Source organism: Aythya fuligula, chromosome Z (assembly GCF_009819795.1).
Source record: "Aythya fuligula isolate bAytFul2 chromosome Z, bAytFul2.pri, whole genome shotgun sequence".
Classification (NCBI taxonomy): domain Eukaryota; kingdom Metazoa; phylum Chordata; class Aves; order Anseriformes; family Anatidae; genus Aythya; species Aythya fuligula.
In genome coordinates this window covers 38,501,293-38,518,667 of record NC_045593.1, presented here as the reverse complement: position 1 = coordinate 38,518,667, position 17,375 = coordinate 38,501,293, and the positions used below count along the sequence as shown (strand labels likewise).

Sequence of the window (17,375 nt, the reverse complement as noted above, 5' to 3'; positions counted from 1 at the left end):
TGGTCAGGCAGAACTTGCTTTTCATGAACCCATGTTGACTGGGCCTGATCCCCTGGTTGTCCATCATACATTGTGTGATTACATTCAAGATGACCTGTTCCATCACCTTTCCTGGCTCTGAGGTCAGGCTGACAGGCCTGTAATTCCCTGAGTCCTCCTTATAACCCTTCTTACAGATGGGCATCACTTTAACAAGTCTCCAGTCATCTCAAACCTCCCTGGACGACCATGACTGCTGATAGATGATGGAAAGTGGCCAAGCAATCACATCCACTAACTCTCTCAGCACCCTCATTTTCATTGGTATAAAAAAAGTCTACTTGAATAACAGCAAACCATATCTTTATATACCTGTAACAACATTTTAAAAACATTTTTTCAAATTTTTGTAGTCAACAACTACATCATCAACCAATCAACCTCTCTGTTTCTCTATCCTAAACTATCCTTGTATTTCTGTCATGATCCCATGACCTTCTCACTGCAAAGAAATCTTTGTCAGTGACATTAAGAATGGGACTGAGTGCACCCTCAGCAAGTCTGCAGATGATAGCAAGCCATGTGGTAGCGTTGACATGCTGGAGTTGACATGCCCCCCAGCAAGACTTCGACAGTCTTGAAAGGTAAGCCCTTGTGAACTTCATAAAGTTCAACAAAGTCAACTACAAGGTCCTTCACCTGGGTCAGAGCAATCCCAACCACAAACACAGGCTAGGAGAGACTCTTTGTCAGAGAGTGTAGTGATAGGACAAGGGTTAATGGTTGTAAATTTAAAAAGGGCAGGTTTAGATTAGACATTAGGAAGAAATTCTTTACTAGAAGAGAGGGGTGAGACGTTGGCACAGGTTGCCCAGGGAAGCTGTGGATCACCCCTCCCTGGAATTGCTCAAGGCCATGTTGAATGGGGCTTTGGGCAACCCAATCTAGTGGGAGAAGTTGAAGGCAGGGGGGTTGGAACTAGATGACCATTAAAGTCCGTTCCAACTCAGACTATTCTATGATACTATGAAGACTTTGTCACTGTGAGGTGTTCAGCTTTTTTTTTCATGTTACTTCCAAAGTAAATATTATACAGACAATACACCTGCCCCCATAATTAAGCATTCATACCTTAATACTAATTTATCATTAATTTCTTTAATGGAATATTAATAATGGTTATAGAACTAAGTACCTGTTTCCAAAACTAACTTGTTCTGAGTTCTAGACTAGTCATCTGATACCCTTATAGTTAATTTCCCTTTGTATTAAATCAAACTAATCAAACTTCCTTCCAAACATGAGAAACCCCCTCAGTCGGTTGACATGAGCCGAATGAGAGTGAGTCAAAGCTGAACACAAGACAGTCTGGAGAGATGTCAGTGTCTAGGAAGTCCACCCAAAAAAGAGGACTTTGCAGGGTACCACCCACTGACACTACTACCTCTCCTCTGCTCTACCATAGCACCTATGACCAAGGAGCAAGGTCATAGGATGGGAGAGTAGTTATTGCACAGCATGACAGACAGGGTGCAGAGTCTTGTACCCAGAAGACAGTTGTGTTTGTTGTATTGTCCACAGTGAGGATTGGTGGGAATATTTTACTTATTACATAGGACACTATGAAGTCTGCCTAGATATTACTGTGAGCAGTAGATATCTCCCTAGATATTCCTGTGTGCAACAGATATTACTGTGTGCAGTTTTGGGTGCCACAGAATAAGAAATATAAAACTGTTAGAGAAAGTCCAAAGAGGGGCAACAAAGATGGTAAGGGGTCTGGAGGAGAAGACATAGGAAAAGTGCCTGAATTCGCTTGGTTTGTTTAGCCTGAAGAAGAAAAGGCTGAGGGTAGATCTCATTGCAGTCTGCAGCTTCCTCATGAGGGGGAATAGAAGGTCAGGTGCTGATCTCTCTGGTGACAAGTGATAGGACCCAAGAGAACAGCGTGGAGCTGTGACAGAGGTGGTTCAGGCTGAATATCAGGAAAAGGTTCTTCACCAAGAGGGTGGTTGGACACTGGAGCAGTTTCCCCAGGGAAGCAGTCACAGCACTGAGTTCTCTCTCAGACACAGGGTCTGATTTTTTTGGGTGGTCCTTTGGGGACCCAGGAGTTGGACTCGATGATCCTTGTGTGTTCCTTCCAACTCAAGATATTTGATGATTCTATGATTCTATGATATCAGCCTAGCTTCTGCAACTTGATTCATGAAGGCAGAATCACAGAATTTCTAGGTTGGAAGAGACCTCAAGATCATCGAAACATTCTGCACATGATTTAAGATCTCTGCAACATAGCTCTTGGTTTGTAACATGCACTATGCTTAAATGCACTACTATGATCTCTTGGAAAGATCAAAGATCCAAAGTCCATCTCCTTGAGCCACATGGCCCTATATACTCATACAGTGCCTCACTAGACAGTGGAAACCAGACTACAACATTTAAATTACTGATAAACACCTTCAGTACAATTTTGCTAAGAAAATTATCCACTTCTTAAGCTCCTACTCCTGTTCTCTTTATGTAATCCTGAAAAACTGCTGTGTTCTGAGGACAGCAATATAGATTCTCCCCACCTTTCACATACTGCTCAGCATATATGGAGCTGGTACACATACAGCCCCTGAAGTTCACAGCCATCTAAAACACAGTAGTCGGTGCAGCCTTCCCATTGCCATCACAATCCCATTTAACACAAACACCATACAATAAATAATTAAACCTCTCACACAGAACATAAAAAAAAAAAAAAAAAAACCTAAATACACAGACTATCAGCAGAATGTTTGAATTGAATAATAATTTCGTTAGAGAGAAATGTACCTTTTGTCTTCAGGTTTAATCACAGATGGATCCGTAAGGTTTTCCCCAACACCTACAAGAAAATCAATAGAGTGTGTTACAAGGGAAGATAGTTGTGATTTCATAACCTGGGACTTAAGAATAATGTAATTACCCATTTTCATTTTAGATCGTGAATTGTCACAATTAAAACAGTCATGAGCTAAAAAAAATGTTGTGACTCTAAAAACCTGTTACATATTGGCTACATACAGAGTTCTTATTACAGTCCCGTTTTGTGGTTTATTCATACATAGACAGAAGGCTTATGCAAATACTAGTAACAACTAAACATTCTGCTGAAACTGAAAGAATTAAACAAAGTGTAACCTGCAGTAAGACTTTAATTTGGAATAACGGTACCAACCCAAGGTGCATCTTACTGATAACAACAGATCTACTTCCAGATATATACTCCCTTCAAGGTAGCAAACACAACACAAGCCACAACTCATTATTCAATTAAGTGATGTGCAAATCTGGGTCCGTTATCTCTGCTTCTTTGGGGTGTTCACCAAAGTAGATTAAATAAATGATTACAGTAACTGACTGACTGCTCATATTTATGTTGCAGTTTTCCTAAAACTGAAAAATAATAGCATTTTACCAAAAAGCTCTTTCTTTATATCTGAAGAAATTGTTGTACTCTTAAACTAAAGAAGAGATTCTATAAACATATGCAATTATTTAATTTGAATAATTAAGTATTTTGAACACCAGTAAAACTTATGGGTAGCATTTTGTAATTGAAATACCCCAAATTGCAATATTCTTCAAAAGAATTCATTTCAGCTGACATAAATAAGATAAAATTTAGTGTCTACATGTGTAGTATGGCTCCAGTATTAAACTTGTGATAGAAATTTATCAGAAAACCAAAGACAGCAGCCCTCGCACTCTCACTAAACACCAGATAAGAGAACTACAGAATAAACATGAGACCAACACTAGAGCAGACTTCAGTCCATTTCCCCACTTTAGATGGAAACTGAAGCTCCAGTCTCGGTGTGATTTACATAGATGTTTAAATTCTTCACATTTGAGCCAATGCAGTTGGTCTGGAACTGTCAAGAGTTGTATAATAAACCCAAGCAAACTTAAAGACAAATTCTAGTAAGCTATGGTTGGAGACACACTTACTCTTTCTATTTTTTTTTTTCATGTGCTGCTAAAGCCAAGTGAAGGCAAGGATGGAATTATAGGTTTATTTTGCATACTAAGCATGTCTTTTTGTAATTCACAGCTTCTGAATGCTGTAAAATGTAAATATGTTAAGTCTCTGTCCACGCATACACATTTCCCTTGACAGAAATGACAAACAATGGTGTTTATACCATTTGATGGGTGCCGTTCATCTTCTGAACATTGTCAACTGTTTTATCTCTTTAAAATATGCCATGTTCCTATTTATACATGTACAGTAAAGTGATCACATGCTCTTTGAAGGAGCTACCAGAGTTTGCGAATAGCACTGAGGCTTGCAGCTTATGTAAACTGCTTACAGATTTAAAAAAAAAATAATAATAAAAAAATAAAGATAGCCATTCAAAGTCTTTGGACAGATATACACACATATTAACTATGCATATATACATGGGTACACTTGAATCGCTGTATTATTTACATATTTTAATAAAAAGAAAAGTACCTAATCTGTGGAGTGTTTTTCTGGAGCTGGCTGAAATGTTCCTGTGCACTTTAACTCCCTGCTGCTTGCCCATTCAGCCTAAATGTACTTGAAGCCAAATTATTTTCCCACAATACCTACATTAATCTATCACGTTTCTGTCAATGCTCATTTATCAGGACCTCACAACAGATATCCAGGGGTTGCTTGAGCTTTGCCAGTATATAGAAAAGAGACGGGCTAAAGAGAATTTAGCCCATTTTGCAGTATTAAATTCTCTTTTTAAAAAATTGTTTTTCAGTGGGCTTAGGACTAGTGATCCCATGCTAGCTGTCACCTTGCAAATCCAGGACAAGGAGCTCCCCACGAGTATATACGTAGGTCCAGTGAGAGAAGGCCAGCAACAGCTCTTCAAGCAAGCTGCTGGGAGTAATTTCATCTCCATTGTTGTTGTTGTATTTCCGAAACTCGCCAGTCATGTACTTCTCAATGGTCAGCCACTGGTTTGCTGAATGGCAGTAGATGAGGAAAACTTCCAGGAATCTGTGGATATAAATGCTGTCTATAAGGGTAATGAACATCCTCACAGTCAGTATACAGCATGATGGTAATGCTGTAATGCATGTTGGTAAATATACCAAAAAGGAGGGCATGTCTTCACTGGCTGTATCATTTTCATCGGCAAGCGATACCAAATGGTAGACAGCACAAACACTTCCTCAGTTTGGTAACTATCAAAGCAATGCACTTCAGCAGACGGTACAGTTTATGGGCAAACAACATAATCTGTGTCCTGGCTTTGGCTGGGTTAGAGTTAATTTTCCTCCTGGTAGCTGGTACAGTGCTGTGTTTTGGATTTAGGATGAAAGTAATGCTGAACACACAGCACTGAGTTAGCTGTTGCAGAGAAGGGCTTACATGGAGCCAAGGCTTTTTCAGTGGCCACCCAACTGCTACCAAAGAAAATGCATAACAGCTCAGTGTCACTTGCTTTTTCCCCAGCAGTGACATTAAACTGGGTATCTCTTCTTTACTATCCTGCTGTCAAATCTATACCCACCAAGACAATAGAAAATATACACAAAAAATATAAATAACAGAAATATAAATATTTTTTAAGTCTCGTTAAAATTTCTTTCACTAACACCCTCTTGTTTAAGCCACTACCATTGCTGTTGTCTTCCACCCTGATTTATCTTTACATATCTATATACCTATGTATTTTAATTAAACTATCACTCAACTGTTTTAAGCAACTGCTATTTCAACTCACTATGGAAAAAGAGTCTACATTAGACCCAGGACATAGCTGAGAAGAGAAACCTTTGCAACCGAAACCTTCAAGACAGTGAAGTTACCTTGGAGTATAGGGAATGGTATGAGGCTTCACTTGATTGAAGGTATAAATTAACTTTTGGGCAGCCCTTTGCTGTTGGATCTCCTGAAGAAAAGCATGTAATAAGCATCAGTTTCATTTGGTATCATGAAGAAAGGTAGCATGAATTTGACAAAAGAAACAAACAAAAACCAGCCAATTGTATACTGTTTACAAATGGGATATATATCTTCCTCAAAACCATTTTCCTTTCCAGAAGGTAACATCAAACCACACATCACCCATGCTGAAGACATTCACACATAAGCAGTATAACATTTAAGGCATGTCAAACTACACTAGTCAGAGTCCCTTCAGGTCTGTACTCACCCTCAGGCAGAGATGTAACACTGTGCCATCATGAAAGATCTTTTGCCAAGCCTGAACCACCTCTGGCAGAAAAGACTTCACAATAAATACTTGTCCCAATTTTAATACATCATTCTCAGACCAAGTACAAACGACCTTCATGGCCCTCCGTAGACCACCATCCATCTCCTCCCGTGACAAGACTTGGATCATTGCAGCCATACCACGCTGGGACCAGGAAGACATGCTTTTATCAAGGTTCATAGGTGAACTCTCTTCTAGTCGATAGACAGTCACTTCCTCTCCAGCTTAAACAAAAGGAAGTTTTGTCAGTAAAAGTCACACATTGCAGAAACAGGAGAGAACTGCATTTTGATTCAGTATCTTAAAATAACACAACACTTTACATAACTCTGTAAGCCACACTATTCATTTCTGTGAAAGTTTTCCCTGCCTAAACTTATATACACAGATCCTCTTTGAAAACACGAGTGGCCCAAAGAGCTGTATTAAGCCTCTAGACAGATGTGAATTTAAGACCTTATGCAATTTAAGACCTTTTACACAAACAAAGCTCAGTAACATTCTGGTCTATATAATACAATCTCTTTTGCCACAATTTTAAAGTAGTTAAAATGGTTTAAAAAATAGATTTAAAAATATATATTTAAAAAGGTTTATCATTTTATCTCCAGTGAATTAACTTAACTATCGTGAACATGTCTCTTTCTGTTTATGCACTTGTGTGGAAGGGGAATTTTTAGTAAGATTTGTTTTAAGTTAATCAAGACCCAGGCACCACTCACAGTATTTTTCTTGTAACTGTGCTTAACAAAACAAACAAATAGACAAGGCAAGCAGACACACACAGCTTGTGATAGTTATTGACTACAAAATTAAAGGGCTACAGATTGCCGCTTTTTGAGGCAGACAGCCAAGTTGTTCAGAAGTAATGAACTGGCCATGATAAGCCAGGAAAATTAGACTGAAAAGGGCATGATCTTTCCTTGGAGAAAGGAATCCTAGAAAAACAAGCGAAAGCAAATTAACAAGACATTTACATCTTTGGCATTGTAAATTAAGATTTATCTTTTTTCCTATAAATTCCAATGTTATTTGTACTGCAAAAGATTTCAGTTTTGCTCCTGCTAATAACATTTTTCTGAAAGCAGAATAAATCTGGTGAGTTTTAACTCAGTCATGCTGTTACCCTATATAGTTGTAACAGCATTCCTCTCTAGCAGTGCAAGCAAGGGACATTTCTGTCAGTTGTAAACTAACAGATTTTTTTTTTTTTTTTAAGCTTGGCTTTTCTTCTTGCAACTCACATTACTTGCAATGTGAATTCAACAGAAATAGGTCTTTATTAGCAAGTGGGATGAGGCATCTGCAAATAGCAAACAATAGCATAAGGGAGGGCAAACTGAATTCAAAGGTAAATTAATGTATTTTGTTCCTGCCCCTGAGCCTACCTTCACCAGTTACCACAGAATTGGTATGAATGATACACTTTGCAAACATTTTAATTTAAAATAAAGCAATGGAAAAGTCAATGTTTTACATAAAAGTAAGACACTTGAAAATAGGTATTATAACTAGGCACATTTCTTAATCTTATATTAATTCTTCATTTTATTATCTTTTGACAATTTAATACCTAGAAAGGTATCTCCTGGGAGCTTGAAAGATTAGAATGTTCAATATGCTCATAGCTATATTAATTATCTGCAGCAATCTGGTCCCAAGAAACCCTATGATGCAGCAAGTATCAGCAATTAGTTGCTGTGAGACAAAATATTCTACCCATTGAAGAAAATGCACCTAGATCTCAAATGTCTAGAGACATAGCTTCTGCTGCTGTAAACCAATACAGCACACTAATTTCAAAACTCTTCCAAATGATCTTATATGTTACTCTCTACCACTCTTCTGTTATACCACAGTTCTTTTTTACTTGGAACACTACAAATCTTTTGCCCTTTCAACATAGTCATGGTTTTGTTCCTGACAAGATATCCTACACATATATCTGAGAAAGAGAGAATGCATATATAAATCTTAGAGGAATCTTATTGCTCTCTTCAACTACTTAATGAGAGGTTACAGAGAAGATAGAGTTAGATTCCTCTGTGAGGTTCACAGTAATCACATGGATGCTAAGAGATACAAGCTACAGCAAGGGAAACTCCAATGAACATTAGGAAACAAACAGAGTTTACAGTGAAACAGTCAAACACTGAAACAGGTTTTCCAGAGAGGCTGTAGAAACTCTGCTTACAGATATATTCAAAACACAACTGGACAGGTCCTGAGCAGCCTGGTATGAATTGGACCAGATAACCATGAGAATTTCCTAAAATACTGCACGAATATAATTCATTTCTTTAGAAAAGAAGAATTACTTAAATTAATTCAAGGAAATGTCTCAAATGCAGTCTTTAAAAAATAATGCATGGAATATTTAAAAAGAAAAAAAAAAAAGAAAAAAAAAAAACATAAGCAGGAGGTCAGTACTCACCAAAGAGCTGGACTGGTGTAAATGGTATGGTCTGAGCAAGTCTCATTAAGTTGTTTCTTTCAACGGCTGCAAACAAGACAGATTTCACTGCAATACTGGGTAAACAAGCCAATTGACTTTCAAAAATATCTGACAGTGTTTTACTGTAGTGTACAAAGCCAAGCAAGCTACAGTGTGGTTCTCCGTCAGATCTTCTAATTGCTGTTTGAGTTCTACCTAGCCAGCAACTCTCCTTTAAATGACCATGGTATCTCACAAGCATCAGCTACCACTCTTCCCTGTCCATTAGTTCCCATCTTCCAAGAAAACAGACTGTGGAACAAGCACTTTGCACCCTAGCTAGAAGGACTGCTTCTGGTCTTCATCCTCCTTTTCACCAAGCGCTGCTTCTGCTTTTTCTTCCTGCTGGCTCCAGTGCAGTGACATTTGAACTGTGCCATTGGCCTCAGCTGCCCTCACTGTCTGTCTCTGTCAGGCTCTGAAGTGCATCAGGTTTTAGCAAGACTTTGCAGGGAAATCCAGGCTTGCCCTACGCAGACTATAGCTTCTTCATCTGGGCTCCATGCCAAACAACCTAATTAACGTTATTATACCTTCTTAACAGGGAGCTTATTTCTCAGTCAAACACCTTCAAAACTCAGAGTGCCAACTAAATATTTATGGATTTGTCTTCACAATGACTCAGTTATTGGGAAGTGGGAGAGAGGTGAGGAGTAAACCTCAAAGAGATTAAGAGTAGAACAAGGAGGAAACCCATGTACTACCTTAGCTGTGTTTCTCTGAACAGCAACCAAAAAGTTTGTAAGTCTGGCTGACTTCCAGAGCTTATATGCAAGCTTCCAGAGCTCATCCTTTTTTTATACAAATCTCCAAGCAGAAATTAAAGATTAATTAGCCCAGAAGGAGAGAGCAAAGGGGAACCCTGAAATGCCAACCCTTGAATTAGGGTGCTCAACTGAGACACCTCTGTCTCAGCCTCTGTTTACATATTCCAAATCTGATAGGCATTGATTAATATACCTGAACAGTTTTTGAAGCATAGACTGAAAATCAAAGTCCTGCCTTGATGCATCACTAAAGTGACATAGTCACTAAATTACTGGAAGGAAAAGAATATGAACGGGGAGCTGCCATGACCTGTGCTGTCCATCAGACCCTGTCACTGCTTACTGCAGAGCCTTGGGAAGCAATTTGAAAGCACCTTGCACCAGCTGCTAAATTTGAGGCAAAACTCAAGCTCTTTTGGGTGTGCAGGGAGGCAGAACTGTAGTTGTCTGCAAAACATGACAGCAAAAAATAAAGTATAAGCAGTATATGGCACAGATTTTTAGTATTGAAGTGTGGGTTCTGTTGACTACTTTCTATTCTGATCTTTCTGATATAGGAACACCTATACACCTATACTGGAAACATCTAGAGATCTTTGTCAGCTTTTAATGTAAATGAGATTGTCACCTGCACTAAAAAGTCCTCCCAGTCTCAAACAGCACACCTGACAAGAAACAAATTAATCATTGCAACAATGCCACCATCAGATAAATTACTCCTGTACACTGATTACAAACTAAGAGGTGTTATTCCCACTGAAAACGACATTGCTTTTTGAACTTCATGAGGCTGCTAATGCTTCTGGTTTACCCTATGCTTCCTTTGAAAGGAGCCGAAGCCATGCAGGCAATAGAGACATCTACTGGTACGCTGCGCACAGCTCTCCTCTGGGGAAAAAAAAAAAAAAATGAAACCCAAGCCTTGTGGGAAAATCTCTACATATTCAGTTCAGGAAAAGACAGGATTGTGGGTAATTAGCATCCAAATGATTTATTCCCTGCCAAATTTCCATGAGTTCATAGGTATATAAACACAGATTAAGTGGTACAGAACCAATTAACTGAAGAAAACAACTCCAGAAAGTACAAAGGAGCATGTGGGAGGTGTGAGGGGAAATGACAGCTATAAACAAATGAGAGCCTCTACTACCCCCCCTGGGAATCAGAGCTCTGTTCATTGTTTCCTCTGATATTTTGAAAGCAATTATCTATATTCTGCTCTGTATTTACCACAAATACCTGGAATGGAGCAATTAGCAAGAAAATAATTCATAATTTCCTCACTGCAGTATTAGGCCTGACTTAATACACCACCTTCTTAGCAGTGGGCAGTTGTGCAACTCTTCAAAGTGAAAATCACAGAGAATGAGAAGGGAAGAACTAATGTTCTTTTAAATGTGTTAAACTACTCAGCTATCATATTGGTGCCTCCTGCTTACCTGAGTAATGATGGTGCAGATCTTGAGATGTTTTCGAGCAGGCAAAGATATCTGAAATAATGTTTAAAGGATCATTACGTTAATTAGCATAGCAGAGACAAATGCATGGTTTTTGAATTCCTTCCATCCCAGACTTTGCCATGAAACAAATTAATCAGAATTACTGTCTGAGCATTCTGAAGAGGAGAATTACTAATAGGCTTTAACTGTGTTATAATGTACAGAATATCAACAGATTTCAGTCAGTGCAATACAGCCAGACGACTTATTTATTCAGGGAAATGGTGGGAAAACAGTGATATTAACCTCAAGGACATGTAGCTTCTCTGAGCCAATTACACCCCTGGGATATTAAAAGCATTTTACTATCCATCATGCTTCACAGTCTCCCAAAGGCATGATTTTACCGAGTCCATCCTCAGTCATTAAGCATTCCATTAAGTGTACTATTACAACAAAGTTATAATAATACTGATTCATTAACCCATGACATCTAAAATGCTGTTAAATTATAAACAGACAAACAATTTCTGCGGTTACATACATAACAGGCACAACTGGATCAGATTTGGTCCAAAAATCTTTGCTTTATAAAAATTATTTTTAATAAAACTAAGATTAATATGCATGTTTCCATTAATCAGATTAAATTACTTTATTATATTGGAAAGAAATCCTTTGAAATGCCAAGTTGGAAAAAAAAAAAAAAAAAAAAAAAAAAAAAAAAACTATAATATTTTTAATTCTGAAAAATGAGATAATTGTAACCATTCTATTCATCAAACCATTTGAAAATTACACTCTTCTTGTTGGTCTAGTTTATTTGCTAGGTTCCCTTCCCCAGTAGAAGAGATCTTAAATGAAAAACACAAACAGATGCTGGGGGAATGATCAGCATTTCCAGCCAGTGCCCTTGGTGATTAGAGGTCCCTTTTGCTCTCTTTCCTGAAGGACCCAAGTTTTGTCACATTTTGTGCCTTGTCAGATGAGAAGCATGAGAAGTCAACTGGGGGCCAACTTACTCCTTTTGAGGATTGGAAAATCAGGTTTTAATGAAAGCAAGGGTGCACTCTAGAAAGCAGCCCAAGGACACCCCACACCTGCAGCAGTGCCACAGTTTGTGCACAGCCTGACCCAGAGAGACCACACATGTAGGGGAGACAAGTCTAAGAGTGATGTGCTCTGCATCACAGCTAGCCTCAAACAAAAGATAAACGTTCCACTGTTCAACCTGTTGTAGCTAAATCTGTCTGAAGGCAGGCTAAAAGGCAATAAATACAAGTGAAGTGAACTAGCTGCTATGGAACAGAGTCACTCCTCATTATGAACTTGAATTTATTCATTGGCCATTTCATAATAAGTTCAGTGCTTCTCCAGCTTCACCAACTTGGAACTACAAGTTGGAGGAACTACACCAAACTGGAATTCAAAAAATCAAACATACATTAGAAATTGTATACCATAATCTACCCTCAGGCATAGACACAGCTTTAACTCAGGAAGTTTATTTCTCCTGAAAAGGACATAATTGCAGGACAGACTTGAGTAAAAATAGATTTTTTCTTTTCAAGATTTTACAGCTACCATGAGGAAAACATGTCCTCACCAAAAAATAAATAAACAAATTTTACATTTCAAAATAAGATTTTATAACCAATGTATGAAACAAATGTAACATTTATTATAACTATCCAACTATAGAAATTAATCTTCTTTTGGATTATATATTTCTGAATTGTCAAAGTGGAATTTGCAGAGAGGAATTACAAGGTGTGGCAAGCAACCAAAAACTTACTGTCAGGTCCTTCTGAAGCTCTTACCCTGTTTAAAAGCAAACATTTGATATTTTACTCCAAAATTCCTGTACATAACTACATATAGTATATCATATATCAAAGAGGTATAATCTATATGAGGGCAAAACTCGCTAAGTTTTGATAAGCAATCATAAAACAAAACAACCCTCAGTGTAATTTTGTTCACTGAAACAATTAGCAAATAAACTTCAGTTACTGAAGAATAGCCACATTTTTCTGCGGGTTTCTTTCTCTGCTGTATGTTGAACTCCTTTTGCAGTTCTGCACTGCTGTTCATTTCATTTACAATGCAGTAACAATATCAGCTAAAGACCTTCAATCACATACACAACTGCCCGTTTTTCAAACTATGTGAATCAATGCTGAAATGTATTCAGAGCTACACGTGCCATTGCCATTGCTTGCATAAAAGGTGACTTTTTAAACAGTTGGTCTTTTGGATTAACAAGGCTGCAAACATTAACGTTAACATTGAAGGTGCTTTTGTTTGACAAGAGAGCAGATATGATTCACCTAACACACCACTGAAGACAACAGACTCACTCAACAGACTCAGACTTACAGAATCAAGCTATTCAAAAGCCTGTAAATCCTGCTAGTAAGTATGTAGTTTGGCTACTGGATTTAAAAAAAAAAAAAAAAACAGGATGGGTAAAAAACACAGTATCTTCCTCCCTCCTCCCATAGTGAAATCACAAAATCACATGGGATGTGACAGTTTTCTAGTACATTGTATTTATTACTTCAACAGCATTACTCAGTAAGGGAAACATACAAGAAATTTATGAAAATAAGAATGAAGAGGAACAGAAAGACAGTGTTGGATTAAATAAATTACCCCCAATATTAAGCTAATGGTCAATCAAGCCGTAAAAAAATAAAAATTAAAAAGTAACGTTGAAAACACACTTGAAAACAGTATAATTTCAATACGTATAATCAAAGCTTAATAACTACTGAAAACTGATTATAAAAACTAAGTAAATATTTTGTAAATATGTAAACTCAGTACAAAAGAGATTAATCACAGAATGAGATAATGTTTCACGAGCCACTAGGATTTTAATTACTAATAATGGAAACATGCAATTTGCACAGCAAAATCATATGCAACTCATGCTTACTAGATTGTATAAAGACACGATGGTAATCTTAGTGATTGAATTAGAAAATTTCATATTGTTAGAATAAAAAGGAGCGTCTATTCCACCTAAAATTATACGTTTCCTTTGAATGGATCTACTTTACCTCCATCAATATGCCTTCATTTAAAGAAACCAGACTGCATTGTCTTAGCTCCTCTTTTGACCTCAATTTCTCATTGTAAGTATATTACAGAACTGAAGTGGAAAGTTGCAGAAAGTATAGCAAAAAGCACAGAAGTCACTTTCTAAAATCATGTGATGAATATCTTAATATGCTAATGATACGTACGAGGAGTTTCTTAGATTATTTCTCTGTGTGCTTCCAGACATGTTATTACTCAAATCCTATAGAGAAGAGAGATACTTTTACTGGTAAAAATCTGTATATTGCTGTCACATACTCACTGAACAATTAAAAAATGTAAAATCTTGAAAACATTTGATACTCTTATTGTTAACATGAATAATACCACTGACAGGATAATCACAGCATTGCCATACCTACAGTAAAATGCAATATCAATTTGCTCATACTGCAGTTTTTCATGTTGTCTGTATATAACTGAATAAAATAGTCATGTTCAGAGCTATATCTCAGTAGTTACAAAGCATGTTAAAGGTCTTCTAATACTGAAAATATTATGGGAACCCCCTTTGTATTAGTAAATTACAATTTAGCAATAAACTTTACAGTTGTTGGAAATAAAATGCACCCTAAATCTCTGTAATAGAAGAAGGCAACATATTAAGTAGTTCTCCAGGGATACTTAGATCAAATATTTTCCAGGTCTTGTAGTTAGAGAAGTAGTCAAATGATCTTCCAGCCCTATTACGATAAATTGGGTCAGCCTGCCATTTGCAAGATCCTCCTAAAATGCTAGTCAGAGATGGGATTATTCTTCTGAAAAGAGAAGTCAGACAGATTTCAATCCTCAAAGGAAGCAGAGCTCATATCAAAATTTGAAGAAGACAAAGACTAAAGATAAACTAACTAAAATTCAGCTTTGAATATTTTCTGAGACTTAATTCTCTCTTTTTTTTTTTTTAATTTCAGAATTCACTCATGTTTTCACAATGTACATTGCTTTGCAGATGAAAAAATATCTTTAACAAAACAGAGACCTTCTCAGATACATCCCTGCTTTGCTCCCTGATACCAATTTACCCTCCTGGGTAAATCTGAGAAATATCATAATTCATTAATTTAAAATAAATGTTAACCCACAATAAGCAGTTACATGCAGCAATATCATAATATCTGAACAATATATGTATTGTTGAGATGTCATAACCCAGACATAACCTTATAATCCAGACAGTTCTTAAAAGAAGGCATAGACATTCAGTGGGCATTGGAAACTATATTTTAGAAGATTAAATAATTTGAAGTTAGTGTTCTTGAGGTGACCAGTTCCTGCCTAATTCTGATCCCACAGTGGAATATTTCTGCAGGCTTTAAAAATCCTACCCTTGAGTTTTAACAAGAAACCTTAATATAAATTTTGAAGCATCAGATTACTTCGTCATTTCACGCAGTTTTCCTGACTGTACCTTTATTTTGCTTTTCTGACTCTTTCACATTTTAAAGATCTATTGATGTAATCTCCAAATTCAGGTTTTACAGAATTCACAATCAGCAAAGTTATTTCTATTTTTATCTCTGACCTCTTTCACACACACAAAAAAAAAATGTTTCAATTTTTTTTTAATTAGGATTTGAGCTGTCTTCACAAGTATTTGGGATTCAAATTCTATGCCACTCAGAATATCAGATCTGAAACTATATGTTTTATTTTCTTTCCTTTTTTAAAAAAGCAACTCACATTACTACAGTGAAAAATAAGCTAGGCTGTTAAACATCATTGTTTCAAAAATCAAGTGCCATAAGTAAAACAGGCAAGAGTGGGTGCAGTTGAAATGGAAGAGGAAAGGATTATTTCACAGTTCCTTTTCTCAATTTATTCCTTGTTAATTTTCTGACATGCCTCGAGAAACTCCTACACAATGTAGTGAAAGATATGTTTCCTTCTATTAGCCACACCATTTAAAAACATATAATTTTCTATACAGCAACTTCCTGCCCACAGTCTTCAGGACATATAAATTGGTCTAGCTCCATCAAATTCAAAGGGCATATGTTGATTTACATAGGCAGTGGGCCTTTATGTTATTAAGTTGCAAATTAATTCAGATGAATCATAAGATAAGGTGTTTATAAATCAGAGGTTAAGAAATCCAAGCTTTGAAATTATTATCAACACTTTGCAAGAAATAACTATCTCTGTGTGATGGATTAAGAACTATGAAGTTAACTTTCCAAAAATCTTTTCACTGTGCTGACCAGTTCTGACCACAAGTTCAAGACAAAGCTCTGTGCTCACTTGCTGCATAGTGAAACATCAACACATACTTTGTTTCTAGCCACTTTCTGCATACTCAGAACTACTCTGTGATTCAATAATTTAATAACCTACTTCAATAATCTTCATAGAGTGTTAGCAGCTTTCAATTATTCATTTACTCACACACATGCACAGTGGCAGCATACAAGAAAGTTCTCGTGTCTCAAGAGGTATTTCAGGACAAAGAACCTAGAGTTGCAAGTCCATGGAGGTCAGCAGATCTATCCTAGTCTCAAAACAGACAAATCTATGGACTAGGTTGTGTAATCTTAGGTCTTACCTCTTCAGAATGCCTCAGGTAATCACAGAATGGTATGGTATGCCTATGGATGTCTTGATTTTTCATTTTCTGGTGCATGTAACTGAGACATTCCAGACCTAGCCAAAAGAGCAGGTATCAGCTATTTCCAGAGTGTATAATGAACAGCTCTACTGCTAAACACACCTATGCAGTGCTACATGTATAAAATAAACACCTATATGACATAATGCCCTAGCAAATATGTAATGGGCTATAAAAGCAAGAGTAGAATTTCACAGGGTTAAAACTGACTGTTTCCATTTTCTGTCAGCAGAATTCAGAGTGCAGCCCTTCTCAGACCATGCTGTGCTGAGTCACAGCACTCCCTCGTGCTTCTCCCAGCAGCTTGCAGGATGAAGCTAGTGAGTTGCCTATAGCAAAGCTGAAAGATCCATGCAAGGATTTCTCAGAATGAAAGAGATGGAGAATTTATAAAAGAACAGGAAGAATGCCATTCCCTTTTAATTCCATCAGAGACGATGCAGAATTCATTTTTTCACTTTGGAAGATGTGTTTCTGAGCAATGAGTAATGAATAATGCATCCAGAAGATCTGCCAACAGATACAGTATCACAGCACTGCCTGTGAGTGTATGTGCCCTGAAAAATTCACAAGAGAGTTTATTTTTGCAATAAGCCAGAATGCCACTTTAAAAGACACCTCAGGAGAGGAGAAAAGGATATCATCTTCCCCACTTCCCACTTATTCCTGAGGATTAGTACTCTACTATTTTCCATGCAAGACAGGCAGCACTTCCAGAAAAACGCAACTGACCTTCCATCCAACCTATGA

General features: G+C 37.2%; 1 protein-coding gene across 1 annotated transcript in view; it reads right to left on the bottom strand.

Moving 5' to 3' along the window:
- The window catches only part of TRPM6 (transient receptor potential cation channel subfamily M member 6), an 84,039-nt gene that overhangs the window by 7,609 nt on the left and 59,055 nt on the right, over positions 1 to 17,375 (bottom strand). The window contains exons 29-37 of the mRNA XM_032205646.1: positions 16,563 to 16,660; positions 14,170 to 14,225; positions 12,714 to 12,739; positions 10,919 to 10,969; positions 8,653 to 8,718; positions 6,156 to 6,442; positions 5,809 to 5,891; positions 4,788 to 4,993; positions 2,806 to 2,857 (exon numbers count right to left, since the gene is read on the bottom strand). Coding sequence (XP_032061537.1) covers positions 2,806 to 2,857; positions 4,788 to 4,993; positions 5,809 to 5,891; positions 6,156 to 6,442; positions 8,653 to 8,718; positions 10,919 to 10,969; positions 12,714 to 12,739; positions 14,170 to 14,225; positions 16,563 to 16,660 — 925 coding nt within the window. The remainder of the gene's footprint in view (positions 1 to 2,805; positions 2,858 to 4,787; positions 4,994 to 5,808; positions 5,892 to 6,155; positions 6,443 to 8,652; positions 8,719 to 10,918; positions 10,970 to 12,713; positions 12,740 to 14,169; positions 14,226 to 16,562; positions 16,661 to 17,375) is intronic.